Below are 21267 nucleotides of genomic sequence, written 5' to 3'. Positions count from 1 at the left end.
CCACCCCCCCCCCCACACAGTTTGTAAACGGTTTGGGAGGAGAGGCTGTTCAGCCACCGAATCTCCCAACAGAGCCGATAAAAATCGACGTGCTTTATCCAATAATTGAGCTTCCTGAATAACTTTAATCGTTTAAATTGCATTAAAGATTTGATTGGTTTTTTTTAATGTTGTTAGCCCGGCTTAATTTTTATTTTGGCTTCAGGTAGGCAGTTTTTTGGGGGTTTGAGGCGTGTGACGCACATAATTAAACAGGCTTCGTACCTTTCCTAAAGTGGTGCCGAGCTGTTTGTTCCTGAACCACACCACAAGGCTTGCTGTAGAATCACAAATGTCTTGCCAGCCTGGGTTTCATTCCCTTTAGTGGATTTGCCACAGGCGGTGGGGTGCTCTGAAAACCCCACTTTGCTGCTGCTGATGAATAACCCTTCCCCTGTGGGAAGAGCAGTTGTTTTTAAACCTGATCGGCAGCCTTGCCCTTTGTTCTCTCTCTCTCTCTCTCCTGGGAGAGCAGACCACGTGGGTTAGAGCGAAGTTGAAGGAGTGGCCCTTTGTTGTTTGCTTGGCCATGCAAGGTACACTTCCTCCAAGTCACGCAGGTAAACCAGCTGACAGGCTTTGTGTAAATTTGCCGATGCGTGCTGCAGCGCAATCAGGACAGGGCAATCTCCACGGTGAACTGGCAAAGCCCTGGGGAAACATGCTGCTGTTCAGAAATTGGTCAGGTGGGGCGCTCACCTGCGTACAGATCTTGTTTTGTGTGCTAACACTCTGCCCTCCCTTTCTCTTGGAGGATTCGCAGGAGCCTGAACAGCTGCGCAAACTCTTCATTGGCGGCTTGAGCTTTGAAACAACAGATGACAGTCTACGGAACCACTTTGAGCAATGGGGCCGGCTGACAGATTGTGTGGTGAGTTTTATCTTCCTGCAGTGGTAGTGGTTTTATTTTGTGTTCTGGTTTTTAAATGCCTCGTTTTAACATTTTATTTTTTAAAAAAAATTTACTCTGCAGGTGATGAGAGACCCGAATACAAAGCGCTCCAGGGGCTTTGGCTTTGTGACGTACTCCTGCGTCTCGGAGGTCGACAGCGCAATGGCTGCCAGGCCTCACAAGGTCGACGGTCGTGTTGTTGAACCCAAACGTGCGGTGTCAAGAGAGGTAGGTACCCCCCCCATTAGTGTTTGGGTAACTTACTGCGTACCATTTGTCTATTTGTTGTGCTCCCGCACCGCTGGTGTGGCAGGCTTTGGGAGCCGCGTTGCCCGGTTTGCAGGCTGGGGTCTCAAAAGCCCGCCTGTGGTGCACCCGTTTCTGGCTTAACCCCGTGTGGCTGATCCGCTGCTCCCTCTGTCTTGCATTAAGGACTCTACCAGGCCTGGGGCGCACCTCACCGTGAAGAAGATCTTCGTCGGCGGCATCAAGGAAGACACAGAGGAGCACCACCTCCGGGATTACTTCGAGAAGTTTGGCAAGATTGAGGTGACCGAAGTGATGACCGACCGACAGAGCGGCAAGAAGAGAGGGTTTGCCTTCATCACGTTTGACGACCATGACGCCGTCGACAAGATTGTTGGTGAGGACTGAATCATTTTTGGGGAGGGGGGGGTAAAGCTAATTGTGTGGGGGGGGGGGGGGGGTGGGTCCGAGATGGGAGAGCTGCGGGGGCGAAGAATAAAATTCCCTTTTCGTTCATTCATTTCAGTTCAAAAGTACCACACGGTCAACGGACACAACTGTGAAGTGAGGAAGGCATTGTCCCGTGAGGAGATGCAGAACTCCGGCATGAACCAGAGAGGTGAGCGGAGCGCTGGGGAGCCTGTATAAAAAAAAAAAAACCCTTTTCTCCGGGCGTGTGAAAATTTTGCGGCTAATTCTTAACCTTTCTTCCCCCCCCACTTTTTTTTTGTGAAGGGCGAGGGAGCTCCGGCAACTTTGGCCGCGGAAACTTTGGCAACTCCGGCGGAAACTTTGGCGGCCGTGGAGGTGGCGGGGGAGGGAATTTCAACAGCAGAGGTGAGGTGCTGGGCATGGCCAGTTTCTGTGGGGCTGTTGTGTGTGGGTGAAGTGGGCATTGCTAACACTTTTTCTCTTGGTTTCTCTTCCCCCCCCCCCCCCCCAATTGCAGGTGGCTTTGGAGGCAGCTCGAGAGGAGGTGGCGGCAACTACGGAGGCTGCGGTGATGGTTACAATGGATTTGGTGATGGTGTGTGTTGTTTTTGGGTTGGGATGGTTGGGTGGCAAAGTATTATAACCCTAGATGGCTCGCCCACTTTGCTGTTGTCTTTTCCTGATCAGGTGGTGGATATGGTGGTGGCGGTGGTTACGGCGGCGGCGGCAGAGGCGGACCCGGCTATGGAGGCAGTCCAACCTATGGCAACCAGGGCGGTGGTGGATATGGTGGTGGTGGCGGTGGCAGCGCCTATGATGGCTACAACAGTGGATTCGGTGGTAAGTACCCGCAGTCCACTTCCTGGTGAGGAGTATTCCCTCGTCGTGCGCTTGAAACGAACTTTTGCTGACCTCGTACTCTGCTTACAGGCAACTTTGGAGGTGGCGGAGGAGGCAACTACAATGACTTTGGCAACTACCCAAACCAGCAGTCTTCTAACTACGGGCCGATGAAGGGTGGTGGAGGTGGTGGGGGAGGCTATGGAGGAAGGAATTCCAGTGGGCCCTACGGAGGTGAGGATCGAGAGTGCGTTTGAGTGTCTTGACGTTAGGCTTAAGTGGGTTTCTGCTTATTAACCGACTCTGCCTTGCCTTGCAGGTAATTATGGTGGCTCTGGGGGAGGAGGAGGAGGATCCTTTAGTCGGAGGTTCTAACTTTTCTGCAGCCAGGTGTGTTCTGGGTTACAGCAGCGTGAGTGATTTTGAGTGGGTTTGTTGCAGGAAAATTGGACTGCCTCCACTTGTAAGAGACTGGGCAGTGAGAGGCGGGGGGGGAATGGGTGGGAGGTCTCCCAGTTTTGGGGGGGGGGTGGGCGGGGAATGGGGTGGGATGGTGAGTGCAGTGGGTGGGAATGCAAGGCAAGCCAAGCTGGGCTTTGAACATGAATCATGAACCCCCCCACTTCCCTATGTTTTGCACGTGTCCAGTAAGTTGGCAGCACCAGGAATGGTACAGAGCCCTCGCCTCAGAGCAATCGCTCCTGGCCTTTTGGGGCGAGGCGTGGGAGTTGGGCCTTGTGATAGGAGGGAGTTACAGAGCTATTGGTTGTCTTGTGTGTGTCTGCTGCTAGACATGCTCTGGCTTCTGCCACTTCATTATTGGTACAGTAGTCAGTTTATCTATATAATTGCAGTGCATCCACAACTGTTTAGGTTTTAACTTTTTTTTTAGCAATGGGGTTAGGCCAATGGATGCCTTCCCCCTTTGCCCTCAGCAATGTTTGAAAAAAAAACATGTTTTGAGAGAGTGCACGGTATAATAATTTTATCCCATGTTGTTCAACAGGAATACAGTACTTAGCAGGCGAGGATGAGCCAGGAGATTGTGACAGGGAGACAGCAGGTTACTACAATACAAATCTCAGCCAAGCACAGGGCACAACTGCTACCGGAAGAGAAAAAATGTCTTTTTTAGTCAGAAAAGTCAGTGTTTGAACTCATGAACTTTGAAAGGAATAAAAATTAAACCCACATGCATGGATATCTGCGTAAGGACTGTAATTGATATTTTGATAAACTGTTGAACAGGTTATTTTATAGTTGTGACTACCCCTTCCCCTGGAAGTGTAAAATGAACATTCCAGTGAGTTTTTATTAGAATTGTTTTTTGATTTTATTGCTTCCAGTTTTCAAGTGATATATAAATGTATTAGTTGTGATCATGACTCGGAATAAAATACTTTCCATTTAATAGTCCTGCAGGTAGTCTGTCTTGTTTCGGATCGTAGTGTTAAGGGGTAACGAGGAACACGTTTAAGTCCGTTTCTGGGGTGGGGTTGGGGGCTGGGGTGTTGTTCCCCGAGAGGCTTTCCTGTCTCTTGATCAGACTTGAGCTTAGTTCTGTCCACCCTGAGGATGGGTGTGGATGCAGCTTGGCAGGTGGGATGCACGTCGTTGCTTTCAAACCTCCAGGGGTTGGTGACACGGGATGCAGCTTCTCTTCTCTCCCCCCCCCCCCCCCAAAAAAAAGACACCGGCTGCTCCTGTTATCTCCATTCTCCCTCCCCAAAATCCTGTCCGAAAGGGCTGCTGCAGGGGTCCTGTTGAAGCCACAGATGAGTTTGTTTTACCCCCACCCCTCTTCCTCCTGTAAACAGCACTAGTTTTGAGCATGAAGGGAGGGAGGTTGCCCTGTGATGCCACCTGGTGGGGTGCAAGTTGAGCAGGGAGAATGAAGACAGATGAGAGAGAGTGAGTGTCCATCCGCACACTGGCATGTCGGTATGTGTAACTGGCTTCCCTCAGCGTCCTGCTACCCCCCCACCCCCGGTGCAAGGGAATGCGGTGCCAGAAGCTGCACTGCCCTGCGGCACTGGGCAGAGACACCACCCACACTTTTTTTCTCCTCCTCTTCCCCCGCCCCCCCAATAACGAGCGTTACTGGTGATTGGCTCTTCCCCTCCCCCTCCCCTCCCTTCCTGCTCGAGTCTCGTTTGGGGAGAAAGGATAGCAAGGCTGCCATTGCGAATTTTTAACAAGAATTGTTTGTAGCTTAAACTGTAACTTCAGGGTGCACCGGCATATAGATCCTTACCCTGTGCTTTTCTATTCAGGCATTGAGGAGCCCTATATTTTATTTTGTTTAAATCACCTATTTTAAACCCCCCTTCCCCCCACCACCCCACTCTCTGCAAAATGAATCTGGACCCTTTTAAAATAGGCACCTTCCGCTTGACTGGATGCTGAAGCCTTGGAAGTTACAGTGCAAATAGCAATAGAGCTGAATAAGGATTGTGACTTAAAGATTTTTTATTTTTTTTTTAGATTGAGGTGCGTGCAATGCTACATTCATATTGCCACTGCAGGAGCCTGGAATTATGACTTAAGTGGAGGGGGTAGTGTTGATTTTTTTTTGCCCCCCCTCCTCCCTCCCCCTCCACCGCAGTGGGTCGGTGTGAATGTAGCAGCGCCGAGACTTTTAATTTTTATATATATATATCTTATACATAATATTTCACGTAATGTGGACAAAAAAAGTTTTTCACCTTGTAGCGGTAAGGCAATGGACGATGACTTTTTGACACAGGCAGCAGGAGTCAAGCTTGTGTAGTAAGAGACGAGAGTTGGCCGCAGTGAGAAGTCGCCGAGGGGAGGAGAGCACTTGTGTTGTTTCGGGGGGCCTCTTGCTCCGAAAAAGAACCAGAGGAGAGAAGTAAAAAGGAACGTTGTTCTAGAGACCAGGCAGGACAACCACACAGATTTTTTACTACCCAGCAGCAGAAGCAGCAGCAGCAGAAGCAGCAGCAGCAGCGGAGTATAGACTGTGTAGTCCACATGCCGAGAGAGGCTGCGAGCATAACACCGTCGGAAGGCAAGCAAAGGAAAAGGCCAGCTTATTCTCTTTTTTGATAGCGTTGCTGCGTTCTTACTGGAGGCTAATAGGCATGAGGGTTACTCTATGCTTCGTGGGAGGCTAGCTATTGAGGACTAGCACAGCCAGAAGCCTTGCGACTAGGACTAAGCAGGCAGGCAGAGAAAGCACAACCCCCCCGTTCACGGCCAGGTAAAGGGGCCGTGCTCTCAATAGGTAAGGTCGTATTTCATATTCCTACATTTTCCAGGATAATTTAGCGCAGCCGCCACTGTTCGAGGCCGCCTTGCCAAAGAGACCCATGCCATCTGACTCTCCCTTTGCGTTTGTAGGTACACCTTGATGGGCTCGCTCGCTCTCTCTCTCACCCTGACCCAGAGCGCGTCGGCAAGCCTTATCGAATCCGGCGTAAAAGTTTCACCCTCCAGTTGTGGTAAGTTGTTAACGGAGTTCTGTTTCTCTCCCCTCCCCCTGAACGTCCTAGATGTAAAAAGGAGAGGGGTTCCCCCTCCCCCACACACAGGAACAAACCAATCCACAAGATGGAAGGAATTGGTTGTGGGATAGATAGAGGGGCAGTGGGGGAGGTGCTGCAGGATCCCGGACTTGAGCGGTGGGGATCTCTGCTTGAAGGCATTGGTGGTGGGGGTGGGGGCTGCAGAGAGAAGATTCACAGGACTCGTCACCCTCTGCTTGAAGGCGTTGGCGGAGGTGCAGGGGAGGTGTACAGAGAGAAGATTCACAGGACTCGTCCCCGGGTTTGAGGGGAGGGTTGACGACAAGGGGGGGGGGTGGTTAGCCATCGTGAGGTGTGCGCCCAGGAGATTGAGGGAGGGGGGGGGAGAGTGAGATAGGATTGTTGGATGCCAGGGTTTGAAGTCACTGGATGAAGAGGCAGAGGTGGCGACGAGGGGAATTCAGTTCACTCGGCCAGTAGCTGGAACGCACTACCCCAGGGTGTGGTGGGGGCAGAATCGATCGGGCCTTTCCAAGGGGGTTGGTTAGTTACCCGGAGAGGATTTGCTTGACTATCGAGGCGGGGAGGGAAGAAAAGGTGATCTGAATTGCGACGGGAGAGCTAGCACAGAGCTGGGGGGGGGGGGGGGTGGTACCTGAATATCCACTCTGGGTAAGTTATATTCACCGTGATCGGTTCTCTTGTTCCTCCTATGACGTCTTCGCTCTCTGTCCCACAGGTGGATTAAGACGGAAACTGGAATCAGTGCGGATCGTATCTCTTATAGAGAATGTTCAATACTGTGTATTTGTAATGGCTGTTGTACAACCTTTTTCTACCATGTACGTGATTTTAATAAAGACTTCCATGTCGTTTTTGCCTCTTCTTTCTGCCTCGTTTTTACTGTAAGTGCACTGGAGTAGCCAGCCAAATAAACCACTCCCCCCCAGACCCCCCCCCTGCTGCGGGGTGGGCAGGTGAATCAGTCAGCGGAGTTAATCTGCCAAAGAATTAAGTCACTGATTTATGTTGGGGCCAGAATGGCCGTTGGGTTCGCACTTCTCAAAGGGCAAGTGGCTGGTCCCATCGCAAGTCAATCCTGCCAGCAGGGTCAGGGGCAACTTAAAAAAACATGCCTTGACAGCCCCATCCTTCTGGCTTAAGGTGAGATTCTCCGGGGTGGGAGGGGGGGGAATGAAAGGTTTCTCCAGGAGAGAGCGTAGATGGGCTGAGTGGCCAGTTCCTGCAGCCCATGGTGTACTTTGCTCCCTGGTGCTGGATTAATAACTTGGCTTACAGCCCAGCTCGCCAGTTTACCTGCCTGCTTGCCTACCTGCTGTAGCTGCTCAATTGGCGCCATGCGTCCATTGTGCTGCTGTGGGGCTTATTAAAGCTGCCTCTGCTGGTCTACCCAACAACCCTCGGTGTGTAGGAAAATGCCGGGTTCCAAGCACACCGCCGTTCATTGTCAATCTATTCAATGAATAAAACCCACTGCATCTTTGTCCCTGACTCTACTTCTGCTGCTACACTCCACAAGGTGAGAAAGAGCTGGAGCCAGCTTTCTAGGCTGCTGCTCTGTTCTCCACCCCGCCCCTTTTCCCCTTGCGTCAGTAGCTTTCCAACTTCAAAGTCCAGCTCAAAGGACGGGCTGGAGTGGTAGGTCCGCAGATCTTCCCTGACAGAGCATGAATGCTGAGAAATTTAATTTAAAAACGTTGCCTCAAGCTTCAGTGCAACCACCGCATGGTATTGCATGCGCAAAGCAGCCCCTCCCTCTCCACTCCTATCGTCCTCTCTCTTCCCCCCCCTTTCCACCCCCCCCCCCACCCGCTCCAGAATTCTACAGTGCCGGGAGGCTCAGTACTGAGGGAGTGCTGCACTGTTGATGGATCACTTCTCAGGCAGCACTGCTCTGTCAGTGCCACATTGTATGAGGGTCAATACAGGGGGCACTGCCGTAAGGGGGTCAGTGCTGAGGGAGTGCCGTGCTGTCGGAGGGTCAGTACTGAGGGAGTGCTGCACTGTTGGTGGATTAGTACTCAGGCGGTGTTGCACTGTCAGCGCCTGTATGAGGGTCAATACAGAGGGAGCACTGCTGGAAGGGGGTCCGCGCTGTTGGAAGGTTAGTGTTGAGGGAGAGCTGCACTGTCGGAGGGTCAGCGCTGAGGGAGAGCCGCACTGTCGGAGTGTCACTGCTGAGGGAGAGCCGCACTGTCGGAGGGTCAGCGCTGAGGGAGTGCCGCACTGTCGGAGGGTCAGTACTGAGGGAGCGCTGGGCTGTTGGAGGGTCAGTGCTGCGGGAGCGCCGGGCTGTGGGAGGGTCAGCGCTGAGGGAGCGCCGCGCTGTCTGAGGGTCAGCGCTGAGGGAGAGCTGCGCTGTGGAAAGATCCATGTTGAGGGAGAGCTGCACGGTCAGCGCTGTTGTCTTCTGATTGAGACAGGAGGCCGAGGGTCCCTACCCGGCCTTTCCGGTGACGCATCTCTCGACCAACACCACTTGAAAGGGCAGCTGAACTACAAGCGGTGAGGCTAAATTAAAAGTGCTTTGTTGCCTGTGCCACTGTTTCGGACGTCCTGAGCTGGCGAAAGGCCCCGGATGAACCCAAATCTTTCTTCTCTTCTCTTCGCAGGTGCTAGTGTCCAGCAGATTGGCTCCTGGAGTGGGGTGGGTTGGCTGTAGAGCATTTACAGAGAAGGCAGGAAGCTATGGATCTGGACACTTGGGCATCTAGTTAGGTAGGTGCGTAGATTTGGTTTCCATTGGCTCAAAGTGGGCCAGGGTCTCACCTGTGGAACGTGCCACGTGTCTGCGTCAGTGCCTGACTGTAACTTCGGCGTGTCGGCACTTGTCCACATGGCAGTAACAGCACAGGGACAGGCCATTTGGCCCGTCTGCACCCTGCCGGTATTTCTCCTCCACACGAGTCTTCTCTACCCCGCCGCCGGCCTCCTGACTGATGTATCATTTGCAAAGATAGTCACTGAATCCTCGATTTTAAAATTCTCGTTCTTGCTACCACGTCCCTCCATGGCTCTCCCTTCCTATTTCTTACCTCCTGTAGCCCCTACAATCCCCCTGTCTCTCTAACCTCCTCCAGTCCCTACAACCCTCCCTATCTCTGTAATCTCTACCAGCCCCTACACCCCCTCCCTATCTCTGTAACCTCCTCCAGTCCCTACAACCCTCCCTATCTCTGTAATCTCTACCAGCCCCTACAACCCTCCCTATCTCTGTAACCTCCTCCAGCCCCTACACCCCTCCCAATCTCTGTAACCTCCTCCAGCCCCTACACCCCTCCCAATCTCTGTAACCTCCTCCAGTCCCTACAACCCTCCCTATCTCTGTAACCTCCTCCAGCCCCTACACCCCTCCCAATCTCTGTAACCTCCTCCAGCCCCTACAACCCTCCCTATCTCTGTAACCTCCTCCAGCCCCTACACCCCCTCCCTATCTCTGTAACCTCCTCCAGCCCCTACAACCCTCCCTATCTCTGTAACCTCTACCAGCCCCTACACCCCTCCCTATCTCTGTAACCTCCTCCAGTCCCTACAACCCTCCCTATCTCTGTAACCTCCTCCAGCCCCCTACACCCCTCACAATCTCTGTAACCTCCTCCGGCCCCTACACCCCTCCCAATCTCTGTAACCTCCTCCAGTCCCTACAACCCTCCCTATCTCTGTAACCTCCTCCAGCCCCCTACAACCCTCCCTATCTCTGTAACCTCCTCCAGCCCCTACACCCCTCACAATCTCTGTAACTTCCTCCAGCCCCAACACCCCTCCCAATCTCTGTAACCTCCTCCAGCCCCCTACAACCCTCCCTATCTCTGTAACCTCCTCCAGCCCCTACACCCCTCCCTATCTCTGTAACCTCCTCCAGCCCCTAAACCCCTCCCTGTCTCTGTAACCTCCTCCAGCCCCTGCAACCCTCCCTATCTCTGTAACCTTTTCCAGTTCCTACAACCCTCCCTATCTCTGTAACCCCCTCCAGCCCCTAAACCATCCCTATCTCTGTAACCTCCTCCAGTCCCTACAACCCTCCCTATCTCTGTAATCTCCTCCAGTCCCTACAACCCTCCCTATCTCTCTAACCTCCCCCAGCCCCTACACCCCTCCCTATCTCTGTAACCTTTTCCAGCCCCTACACCCCTCCCTATCTCTGTAACCTCCTCCAGCCCCCTACAACCCTCCCTATCTCTGTAACCTCCTCCAGCCCCTACACCCCTCACAATCTCTGTAACTTCCTCCAGCCCCAACACCCCTCCCAATCTCTGTAACCTCCTCCAGCCCCCTACAACCCTCCCTATCTCTGTAACCTCCTCCAGCCCCTACACCCCTCCCTATCTCTGTAACCTCCTCCAGCCCCTAAACCCCTCCCTGTCTCTGTAACCTCCTCCAGCCCCTGCAACCCTCCCTATCTCTGTAACCTTTTCCAGTTCCTACAACCCTCCCTATCTCTGTAACCCCCTCCAGCCCCTACAACCCTCCCTATCTCTGTAACCTCCTACACCCCTCCCTATCTCTGTAACCTCCTCCAGTCCCTACAACCCTCCCTATCTCTCTAACCTCCCCCAGCCCCTACACCCCTCCCTATCTCTGTAACCTTTTCCAGCCCCTACACCCCTCCCTATCTCTGTAACCTCCTCCAGCCCCTACAACCCTCCCTATCTCTGTAACCTCCTACACCCCTCCCTATCTCTGTAACCTCCTCCAGCCCCTACAACCCTCCCTATCTCTGTAACCACCTACATCCCTCCCTATCTCTGTAACCTCCTCCAGCCCCCTACAACTCTCCCTATCTCTGTAACCTCCTCCGGTCCCTACACCCCTCCCTATCTCTGTAACCTCCTCCAGTCCCTACACCCCTCCCTATCTCTGTAACCTCCTCCAGTCCCTACACCCCTCCCTATCTCTGTAACCTCCTCCAGTCCCTACACCCCTCCCTATCTCTGTAACCTCCTCCAGCCCCCTACAACCCTCCCTATCTCTGTAACCTCCTCCAGCCCCTACACCCCTCCCTATCTCTGTAACTACCGCCGGCCCCTACGACCCTCCCTATCTCTGTAACCTCCTCCAGCTCTTACAGTTAACGTAAAAGGAAATCCCAAAGTATTTTCTAAGCACACTAATAGTAAAAGGATGTTAAAAGGAGGATAGGGCCAATCAGGGACCAAGAAGGAGATTTATACGTAGAGGCAAGGGACGTGGTTGTGATGTTGAGTGAATACTTTGCCTCTGTCTTTACTTAATGAGGCAGTCCATGGTGACAGAGGAGGAAACTCAGTCACTAGATGGGTTTAAAATTGATAAGGAGGAGATATTGGATAAGTGGCTGGTACTTCAAGTTGATAAGAGGGTAGCCGGACCGGATGAGATGCCTTGCCGCAATATTGAAGGAAGTGAGAGTGGAAATTGCAGAGGCACTGGACATAACCTTTCAGTGTTCCTTGGATTGATTCAGGGGAGGTGCCGGAGGACTGGAGATTAGCAAGTTTTGCGCCCTTGTTTAAAAACGGCTGTAAAACGCTGCCCTGGAGTTACACAGCAGTCGGTTTAATTTTGGTGGCAGGGAGACTTAAGAATCGTCGAGCCGTAGAGGTCTACAGCACAGAAGAAGGCCCTTCGGCCCATCCAGTCTGCGCCGGTCAAACAAGTACCTAACTGTTCTAATCCCATTATCCAGCACTAGGCCCATAGCCTTGAGTGTCATGGGCATCGCAAGTGCACATCCAAACACTTCTTAAGTGTTACGAGGGTTTCAGACCATAAGACGTAGGAGCAGAAATTAGGCCAATCGGCCCATTGAGTCCGCTCCGCCATTCAATCACGGCTGATAAGTTTCTCAACCCCATTCTCCCGCCTTCTCCCCGTAACCTTTGATCCCCCTTACCAATCAAGAACCCGTCTATCTCGCTCTTAAATACACTCAATGACCCGGCCTCCACCGCCTTCTGTGGCAATGAATTCCATAGATTCACCACTCTCTGGCTAAAGAAGTTTCTCCTCATCTCTGTTCTAAAAGGTCTTCCCTTTACTCTGAGGCTGTGCCCTCGGGTCCTAGTCTCTCCTACTGATGGAAACATCTTCCCCACGTCCACTCCATCCAGGCCTTCCAGTATTCTGTAAGTTTCAATCAGATCTCCCCCCCCCCTCATCCTTCTAAACTCCATAGACTATAGACCCAGAGTCCTCAAACGTTCCTCATATGTTAAGCCTTTCATTGCTGGGATCGTTCTCGTGAACCTCCTCTGGACCCTCTCCAGGGCCAGCACATTCTTCCTCTCTTCTACCGCCTCTGTTTCTGCCACTACCACCCTTTCAGGCAGTGAGTTCCAGGTTCCCACCACCCTCTGGGTGAAATAATTCTTCCTCACATCCCCTCTAAACCTCCTGCCCCTTACCTTAAATCTATGCCCCCTGGTTATTGATCCCTCCACCAAGGGGAAAAGTTCCTTCCTGTCTACCCTATCCACGCCCCTCATAATTTTATACACCTCAATCATGTCCCCCTTCATTCTCCTCTGCTCCAGGGAAAATAACCCCAGTCTATCCAATCTCTCCTCATGACTAAAACACTCCAGCCCAGGCAACATCCTGGTAAATCTCCTCTGCACTCTCTCTAGTGCAATCCACATCCTTCCTATAATGCGGATTCCAGAACTGCACGCAATACTCTAGCTGTGGCCTAACCAGCGTTTTATACAGTTCCAGCAGAACCTCCCTGCACCTACATTCTATCCCGAAATAATTCCAGAAACAATGATTTGGGATGGAATTAATAGTCAGGTGGTAAAACGTGGATTGATTCGGGAGAGTCGGCATGGATTTGTTAAAGGGACATTGTGCCTAACTAACTTCGTGGAGTTTTTTGAAGAGGTAACAGGTGGTCGATGAGGGCAAGGGCGTTGATGTGGTGTGTGTGGACTTCCAGAAGGCGTTCGATACAGTGCTGCACAGCAGACTTGTGAGGAGAATCACAAGCCGTGGATTAAAAGCGAAAGCAGCAACTTGGACACAAAATTGGCTGAGGGAAAGGAAACATTGATGGGTGTTTTGGGGGCTGGGAGAAGGTTTGTAGTGCAGGTCCCCAGGGGTTGGTATTGGGACCCTTGCTTTTCCTAACATATAAATGATCTCGATCTTAGTGAGCAGGAGACAGCTTCAAAGTTTGCGGGTCACACAAAACTTGGGAGAACTGTAAACTGTGAGGAGGACAGTGTAGAACTTCAAAAGGACATTGACATTGGTGGAGTGGGCAGGTAGGTGGCAGATGAAGTTCAATGTGCAGAAGTGTGGGGTGATACACTTTGGTATAAAGAACATGGAGAGACAGTATAAAATAAAGGATACTATTCTAAAGGGTGTGCAGGAGCAGAGAGACGTAGGTGTATATGTACATGAGTCATTGAAGGTGGCAGGACAGGTAGAGAGAGCTGCCTCTGAACATTACAGTATTCGCGGCTTCATTAATAGGGGCACAGAGTACAACAGCAGGGAGGTTATGATGAACTAGACACTGGTTAGACCTCAGCTGGAGTATTGTGCACAGTTCTGGGTGTCACACTATAGCAAGGATGTGAACGCATTGGAGAGAGTGCAGAAGAGGTTTGCGAGAATGGTTCCAGGGATGAGGCATTTCAGCGATGAGGAAAGATTGGAGAAGTTGGGACTGTTTTCCTTGGAGAGGAGAAGGCTGGGAGGAGACATGATGGAGGTTTTCAAAATCTCTGTCCAGGGGTCTGGACAGAGTAGAGAGGGAGAAACTTCCCGCACGTAAATGGATCGAGAACCAGAGGGCACAGTCTTAAAGTGTTTTGCAAAAGAAGCAGATGCGAGATGAGAAAAAACTTTTTCACACAGCGAGTGGTTAGGGTTTGGAATGTGCTGCCTGAGAGTGTGGGGGAGACAGGGTCAATCGAGGCGTTAGGGTTTGGAATGGGCTGCCTGAGAGTGTGGGGGAGACAGGGTCAATCGAGGCATTCAAGGGGGCATTGAAGTAGAAACAATGAGCAGGGTTACAGGGAAAAGGCAGGAGATTGGCACTGAGTTAAAATGCTCAGAGAGCAGACACAGTGGACCGAATGGCGTCCTTCCACACCATAACAATCCTGTGATTCTATTTCTGTAACCTCCTCCAGCCCCTACAACCCTCCCTATCTCTGTAACCTCCTCCAGCCCCTACAATCCTCCCTATCTCTGTAACCTCCTCCAGCCCCTACACCCCTCCCTATCTCTGTAACCTCCTCCAGCCCCTACAACTCTCCCTATCTCTGTAACCTCCTCCAGCCCCTACACCCCTCCCTATCTCTGTAATCTCCTCCAGTCCTTACACCCCTCCCTATCTCTGTAACTTCCTCTAGCCTCTACAACCCTCCCTATCTCTAACCTCCTACAACCCTCCCTATCTCTGTAACCACCTCCAACCCCTACACCCCTCCCTATCTCTGTAACCTCCTCTAGCCCCTACAACCCTCCCTATCACTGTAACCTCCTCCAGCCCTTACAACCCTCCCTATCTCTGTAACCTCCTCCTGCCCCCTACGACCATCCCTATCTCTGTAACCTCCTCCAGCCCCTACAACCCTCCCTATCTCTGTAACCTCCTCCAGCCCCTACAACCCTCACTATCTCTGTAACCTCCTCCTACCCCCTACGACCATCCCTATCTCTGTAACCTCCTCCAGTCCCTACAACCCTCCCTATCTCTCTAACCTCCTCCAGCCCCTACAACCCTCCCTATCTCTGTAACCTCCTCCAGCCCCCTACAACTGTCCCTATCTCTGTAACCTCTTCCAGCCCCTGCAACCCTCCCTATCTCTGTAACCTCCTCCAGCCGCCTACAACCCTCCCTATCTCTGTCACCTCCTCCAGCCCCTACAACCCTCACTATCTCTGTAACCTCCTCCAGTCCCTACAACCCTCCCTATCTCTGTCACCTCCTCCAGCCCCTACACCCCTCCATATCTCTGTAACCTCCTCCAGTCCCCTACACCCATCCCTATCTCTGTCACCTCCTCCAGCCCCTACACCCCTCCCTGTCTCTGAGCTCCTCCAATTCCAGCCTCTCGCCCATTCCCCCGATTTACATCACTCCCCACCCATCAGCCTTCACGTGCTTGGGCCCCAAGCTCTGCAATTCCCTCCCTAAACCTCTCCGTCTCTCTGTCTCATTCTCTCTCTCTCTCTCCCTCTCCACCCGCACCCCCACCCCCCCACCTCCTTTATGATGCTCCATAAAATTCACCACTTTGCTCATATGGTGACCTGCGTGGAATATTATCATGGGGCCTTGGTGTGTGAAGTTATGTTTGGTCATTACTCCTTAGGATGCACCTCGAGACATTTTACCACCTTCAAGGTGGTGTCTGCATGCAAATTGTTATTGTTGGGGTCACCTAGAGTGCAATTGTAAATTTCTGGATGTGCGTCAGGTGAAACCAGCAGAAAACCTCCTCAGTTTTTTTTCTCCCCATTGTTTACAAATCAGAGAACAAAAAAGAAAATGACAATTGAATGCAAGAAATATATTTATATAAACATACATATATAAAATTGGCTGATCTCCACTGTAGATGCTCAAGTACAACTCAGGCAGTAGAGTGTTTTCTGTTTGTAACGGCGGGTGGTGGGGAGGGTATTATTGACTGCATGCGGCGTCGAGAGTGTGGCAGGAAGTGTGCATGACGCTTTAGAGAACGTTTGCGAAACTTGACAGAAGTGTGTGTGACAGAGGGTCAGTGCTGAGGGAGCGCCGCACTATCGGAGGGTCAGTATTGAGGGAGCGCCACACTGTCAGAGTGTCAGTACTGACGGAGCGCCCCAATGTCGGTGGGCCATTACTGAGGGAGCGCCGCGCCGTTGGAGGGTCAGTACTGAGGGAGCGCCGTGCTGTCGGAACCTCAGTGCTGAGGGTGTGCTGCACTGTCGGAGGGTCATTTCTGAGGGAGAGCCGCACTGTTAGAGGGTCAGTGCTGAGGGAACGCTGCACTGTGGGAGGGTCAGTGCTGAGGGAGTGCCGCACTGTGGGAGGGTCAGCGCTGAGGGAGCGCCGCACTGTGGGAGGGTCAGTGCTGAGGGAGTGCCGCACTGTCGGAGGGTCAGCGCTGAGGGAGAGCCGCACTGTCGGAGGGTCAGTGCTGAGGGAGTGCCGCACTGTCGGAGGGTCAGCGCTGAGGGAGTGCCGCACTGTCGGAGGGTCAGTGCTGAGGGAGAGCCGCACTGTCGGAGGGTCAGTGCTGAGGGAGAGCCGCACTGTCGGAGGGTCAGTGCTGAGGAATTCCTCCCCCACCCGTTAAGCAGTGACATCTCTGAACTGCAGCACCCCCCCCATCCCACCCCCTCCCCACCCGGGGGAATCATCATCCGTATCCTAATCGCCCCCCTCCCCCCCCCCCCATCGGGGCCGGATCAGCCTGAGAGAGAAATAAATACGCGGGGACGACGACAACAACGCCGGGGGGTGGTTGGGGGGGGTGTGGGGGAGGGGGGTCTTAGCCGCTGCCCCCCTCCTCCCCCTCCCCCTCCCCCTCCCCCTGCCCCTCCTCCTGCCCCCCGGCCACGCACCGGACCAGGTACACCCCGCCGTCGGCCGCCTGCTGCAGGGAGAACTCCTCCGGGGAGTAGGGGAGCCCCCGGGGGTCCCGCAGGGCGGCGAACACCCGGCGGCTCAGCTCCCCCACCCGGCGCTCGGCCCGCCGCAGCTGGGCTCCCACCTCCTCCCGTTCGCCGGCCAGCCGCTCGCGCTCCAGCCGCAGGGCCAGCAGGTCCCGCTCCAGCCGGGCGATGTTCTCCAGCTTCCGCTGCCGGCAGTTCTGGGCCGCCACCTTGTTCTTGCCCCGGCGCCGGATGTCACGGGCCAGGGTCAGCTGCTGCTCGCTCAGCCGGTGCCGGCTGACCAGCTCGTTGAAGTCGTCGACGGGCAGGTTGACCATGGCCTCGGTGGCCAGGGGGATCCGAAGCGCCTGGGCCCTCCTCTCGTCCCGGTTGGAGCTGTCCCTCTTGCCCCTGGACACCGGGCGCTGCTGCTGCTGCTGCTGAAGCTGAAGCTGAAGCTGAAGCTGAGGCTGAGGTAGGGGCAGAGGGGGCAAGGCCAGCCCGCCGTGGCCCCACGGGCAACCCCGCAGACTGGGCGCGGCCCCCCAACCCTCCGAGCCGGCGTTGGGGCTGGAGTCCAGCGACAGGCCCGAGTCCGAGCCCCCGTCCGAGCCCCTCTCGCAGCACCCGGCCTCGCTCGGCCGGTCAGTCGGCCGGTCGCCCAGCGCCAGGCAGCAGCCGCCCTCGAATCCGGGGGCGCGGGGCCCACCCTCGTAGACGGGCAGGGCGTAGACCCCCGGCGCCGGGGTCCCGGCGTGGCCGTGCCAGGCCTGGGCGGGGGGTCCGGAGAGGCAGTACGGGTCCATGGGAGGAGGAGGAGGAGGAGGAGGAAGAGGGTAGGCAGGGCCGCCGTAGAACGTGGGATCAGCAGCCATCTCTCCGTCTGTGTCCAGACCCTGTAACTGAGGCAGAGAGAGAAAGGGAGGCAGAGAAAGACAGACAGGGAGAGAGAGAGAGACAGACAGACAGGGAGAGAGAGACACAGACAGGGAGAGAGAGACACAGACAGGGAGAAACGTGAAAGAGAGAGACGGAGAGAGACACAGACAGGGAGAGAGAGAGACAGACAGGGAGAAACGTGAAAGAGAGAGAGACGGAGAGAGACACAGACAGGGAGAGAGAGAGAGAGACAGACAGGGAGAAACGTGAAAGAGAGAGACGGAGAGAGACACACAGGGAGAGAGAGAGACAGACAGACGGAGAAAGGCGAAAGAGAGAGACGGAGAGAGGCACAGACAGGGAGAGAGACAGACAGACAGGGAGAAACGTGAAAGAGAGAGACAGAGAGAGACACAGACAGGGAGAGAGAGAGACAGACAGGGAGAGAGAGACAGACAGGGAGAAACGTGAAAGAGAGAGACGGAGAGAGACACAGACAGGGAGAGAGAGAGAGAGACAGACAGGGAGAAACGTGAAAGAGAGACGGAGAGAGACACAGACAGGGAGGGAGAGAGAGACAGACAGGGAGAAACGTGAAAGAGAGAGACAGAGAGAGACACAGACAGGGAGAGAGAGAGAGAGACAGACAGGGAGAAACGTGAAAGAGAGACGGAGAGAGACACAGACAGGGAGAGAGAGAGAGACAGACAGGGAGAAACGTGAAAGAGAGAGACACAGACAGGGAGAGAGAGAGACAGACAGACAGACAGGGAGAAACGTGAAAGAGAGAGACGGAGAGAGACACAGACAGGGAGAGAGAGAGACAGACAGACGGAGAAAAGTGAAAGAGACGGAGAGAGGCACAGACAGGGAGAGAGACAGACAGACAGGGAGAAACGTGAAAGAGAGAGACGGAGAGAGACACAGACAGGGAGAGAGAGAGACAGACAGACGGAGAAACGTGAAAGAGAGATACGGAGAGAGACACAGACAGGGAGAGAGACAGACAGGGAGAAACGTGAAAGAGAGACGGAGAGAGACACACAGGGAGAGAGAGAGAGAGAGACAGACAGGGAGAAACGTGAAAGAGAGAGACGGAGATAGACACAGACAGGGAGAGAGAGAGACAGACAGACAGGGAGAAACGTGAAAGAGAGACGGAGAGAGACACAGACAGGGAGAGAGAGAGACAGACGGAGAAACGTGAAAGAGAGAGACGGAGAGAGACACAGACAGGGAGAGAGAGAGACAGACAGACAGACAGGGAGAAACGTGAAAGAGAGAGACACAGACAGGGAGAGAGAGAGAGAGACACAGACAGGGAGAGAGAGAGAGACAGACAGGGAGAAACGTGAAAGAGAGAGACGGAGAGAGACACACAGGGAGAGAGACAGACAGACGGAGAGAGACAGACAGACGGAGAGAGACAGACAGACAGGGAGAAACAGTGAAGGAGGGAGAGAGACAGACATACAGGGAGAAACGTGAAAGAGAGAGACACAGACGGAGAGAGAGAGAGATAGAGACACAGACAGGGAGAGAGAGAGAGACGGGGAGAGACATGCAGAGAGAGAGAGAGGGAGAAACAGTGAAGGAGAGAGAGAGACGGACGGAGAGCGGGAATGAGGCAGAGAAAGACAGACAGGGAGAAACAGTGAAGGAGAGAGAGACAGACAGACAGGGAGAAACGTGAAAGAGAGAGAGAGACGGAGAGAGACACAGACGAGAAACATGAAAGGGAGAGAGACAGACAGGGAGAAACGTGAAAGAAAGAGACGCACACAGGGAGAGAGAGAGACAGACAGGGAGAAACGTGAAAGAGAGAGAGAGACAGAGAGAGAGACAAACAGGGAGAAACGTGAAGGAGAGAGAGAGACAGAGAGACACAGGGAGAGAGAGACAGGGAGAGACACGGACAGAGAGAGAGGGAGAGACAGTGAAGGAGAGAGAGACAGACAGAGAGAGAGATTGAGGGAGAGAGAGACAGGGAGAGAGAGAGAGAGGGAGAAACAGTGAAGGAGAGAGAGACAGAGAGAGAGATGGAGGGAGAGAGAGAGAGACGGAGAGAGAGAGGGAGAAACAGTGAAGGAGAGAGAGAGACAGACGGAAAGAGGGAATGAGGCAGAGAAAGACAGACAGAGAGAGAGAGAGACAGACAGGGAGAAACAGTGAAGGAGAGAGAGACGGAGAGAGAGACAGACAGACGGAGAAACGTGAAAGAGAGAGAGAGACGGAGAGAGACACACGAGAAACATGAAAGGGAGAGAGAGACAGTCAGGGAGAAACGTGAAGGAGACAGAGACACAGACAGGGAGAAACGTGAAAAAAAGAGACACAGGGAGAGAGAGAGACAGGGAGAAACGTGAAAGAGAGAGAGACGGAAAGAGAGACAAACAGGGAGAAACGTGAAGGAAAGAGAGAGACACAGGGAGAGAGAGAGACAGGGAGAGACACGGACAGAGAGAGAGGGAGAGACAGTGAAGGAGAGAGAGAGACAGGGAGAGAGAGAGAGGGAGAAACAGTGAAGGAGAGAGAGACGGAGAGAGAGATGGAGGGAGAGAGAGAGAGACAGGGAGAGAGAGAGGGAGAAACAGTGAAGGAGAGAGAGAGAGGCAGGGAGAGAGAGAGGGAGAAACAATGAAGGAGAGAGAGATAGAGGGAGAGAGAGAGAGAGACAAGGAGAGAGAGAGGGAGAAACAGTGAAGGAGAGAGAGAGACCGAGAAAGAGAGAGACAGACATGGAGAGAGACAGAGTGAGAGAGAGAGAGAGACAGGGAGAAACAGTGAAGGAGAGAGAGAGAGACACGGACAGAGAGAGAGAGAGAGATGGAGGGAGAGAGAGACAGTGAAGGAAAGAGAGAGAGACGGAGAGATAGAGGAAGACGGAGAGAGAGAGACGGACAGAGAGATGGAGGGAGAGAGAGACAGTGAAGGAGAGAGAGACCGAGAAAGAGAGAGGCAGACATGGAGAGAAACAGAGAGAGACACACACGAGAAGAGGGATAGACAGTGAGAGACAGAGGGAAAGACACAGAGAGACAGAGGGAGAGACAGATAGTGACAGAGAGCAGGGATGGAGAGAGATATCGAGGGAGACAGTGACAGAGAGAGGGAGAGACACAAAGGGGGAGAGAGAGAGAGAGAGACAGGTTAGAATAAACACCCCCAGTCTCAACTTAAACTGTTAATGAGCGCATAGACAAAACATAGCACTTACTGCCTGTGAGGGTGTGAATAAGTGTGTGTGTTAGTGTGTGAGTACCTTTGTGTGTGAAGGTGTGTGTGTATGTTTCTGTGTGTGTGTGCATGTGCCTGTGTGTTTGTGTGTATGCGACTGCCTATGTGCATGTGCCTTTGTGTATGTGTGAGTGCCTATGTGTGCATGTGCCTGTGTGTTTGTGTATGCGACTGCCTATGTGCATGTGCCTGTGTGCATGTGTGAGTGCCTATGTGTGTATGTGCCTGAGTGAGTGTATGTACGTGTTCGTGAGTGTGTGTGTGCATGAGAGTGTGTGTGTCTGTGAGCGTGACTGTGTTTGTGAGTGTGTGGTGAGTGTTACTGTGTGTGTCTGTGAATGTGTGTTTATGAGCGTGTATCTGTGTGACTGTGTGTGTGTGTTTCCGTGAGTGTGACCGTGTTTAAGAGGGTGTGAGTGATTGTGCGTGTGTGTCTGAGAGAGTGGGTATGTGTGTGTGTGTATGTGTGTGTGTGAGTTAGTGAGTGTGTGTCTGTGTGAGTGTGTGTGTGTTTGTGAGTATGTGTGTGAGTGCAACTGTGTGTGCGCGCGTGTGTTTGTGTGTGTGAGAGTGTGTGTGAGTGCGACTGTGTGTGTGTGTGTTTGTGATGTGAGTGCG

The 21267-nt window shown here is 53.3% G+C and overlaps 2 protein-coding genes across 5 annotated transcripts in view; one reads left to right on the top strand and one right to left on the bottom strand.

Annotated features, from left to right (window-relative positions):
* The first annotated feature begins 619 nt into the window (after positions 1 to 619).
* Positions 620 to 6822, top strand: LOC121275070 (heterogeneous nuclear ribonucleoprotein A3 homolog 1-like). 4 transcript variants are annotated; one of them, XM_041182466.1, is made up of 12 exons: positions 620 to 910; positions 1013 to 1159; positions 1364 to 1574; positions 1704 to 1796; positions 1913 to 2014; positions 2127 to 2204; positions 2297 to 2449; positions 2540 to 2683; positions 2769 to 2839; positions 3456 to 5696; positions 5813 to 5913; positions 6677 to 6822. In XM_041182466.1, the coding sequence occupies exons 1-9, from the start codon at positions 635 to 637 to the stop codon at positions 2822 to 2824; spliced, it is 1260 nt and encodes a 419-aa protein (XP_041038400.1). In that variant the 5' UTR covers positions 620 to 634; the 3' UTR covers positions 2825 to 2839; positions 3456 to 5696; positions 5813 to 5913; positions 6677 to 6822. The 4 variants fall into 4 exon arrangements, with proteins under 4 accessions (XP_041038400.1, XP_041038399.1, XP_041038401.1 ...); XM_041182465.1 differs by lacking the exon at positions 2769 to 2839; XM_041182467.1 differs by lacking the exon at positions 3456 to 5696.
* Positions 6823 to 8395: 1573 nt separating this feature from the next.
* LOC121275066 (transcription factor NF-E2 45 kDa subunit-like) overlaps positions 8396 to 21267 on the bottom strand; it is a 50307-nt gene continuing 37435 nt past the window's right edge. The window contains exons 4-5 of the mRNA XM_041182461.1: positions 16472 to 17435; positions 8396 to 8595 (exon numbers count right to left, since the gene is read on the bottom strand). Of these exons, the coding sequence (XP_041038395.1) occupies positions 8396 to 8595; positions 16472 to 17435 (1164 nt within the window). The remainder of the gene's footprint in view (positions 8596 to 16471; positions 17436 to 21267) is intronic.

This window comes from Carcharodon carcharias (genome assembly GCF_017639515.1).
Source record: "Carcharodon carcharias isolate sCarCar2 chromosome X unlocalized genomic scaffold, sCarCar2.pri SUPER_X_unloc_1, whole genome shotgun sequence".
In the NCBI taxonomy this organism is placed as follows: domain Eukaryota; kingdom Metazoa; phylum Chordata; class Chondrichthyes; order Lamniformes; family Lamnidae; genus Carcharodon; species Carcharodon carcharias.
The sequence above is the reverse complement of the archived record's forward strand: the minus strand, read 5'-3'. Positions and strand labels throughout refer to the sequence as shown.

Excerpts from the sequence above, each read along its gene's own strand:
- LOC121275070 (XM_041182465.1), top strand. The coding sequence starts at position 635 with ATGCGTGCTGCAGCGCAATCAGGACAGGGCAATCTCCACGGTGAACTG. Across the intron at positions 1,160-1,363 it reads AACGTGCGGTGTCAAGAGAG|GACTCTACCAGGCCTGGGGC; the intron begins GTAGGTACCCCC and ends TCTTGCATTAAG. Across the intron at positions 2,015-2,126 it reads AGGGAATTTCAACAGCAGAG|GTGGCTTTGGAGGCAGCTCG; the intron begins GTGAGGTGCTGG and ends CCCCAATTGCAG.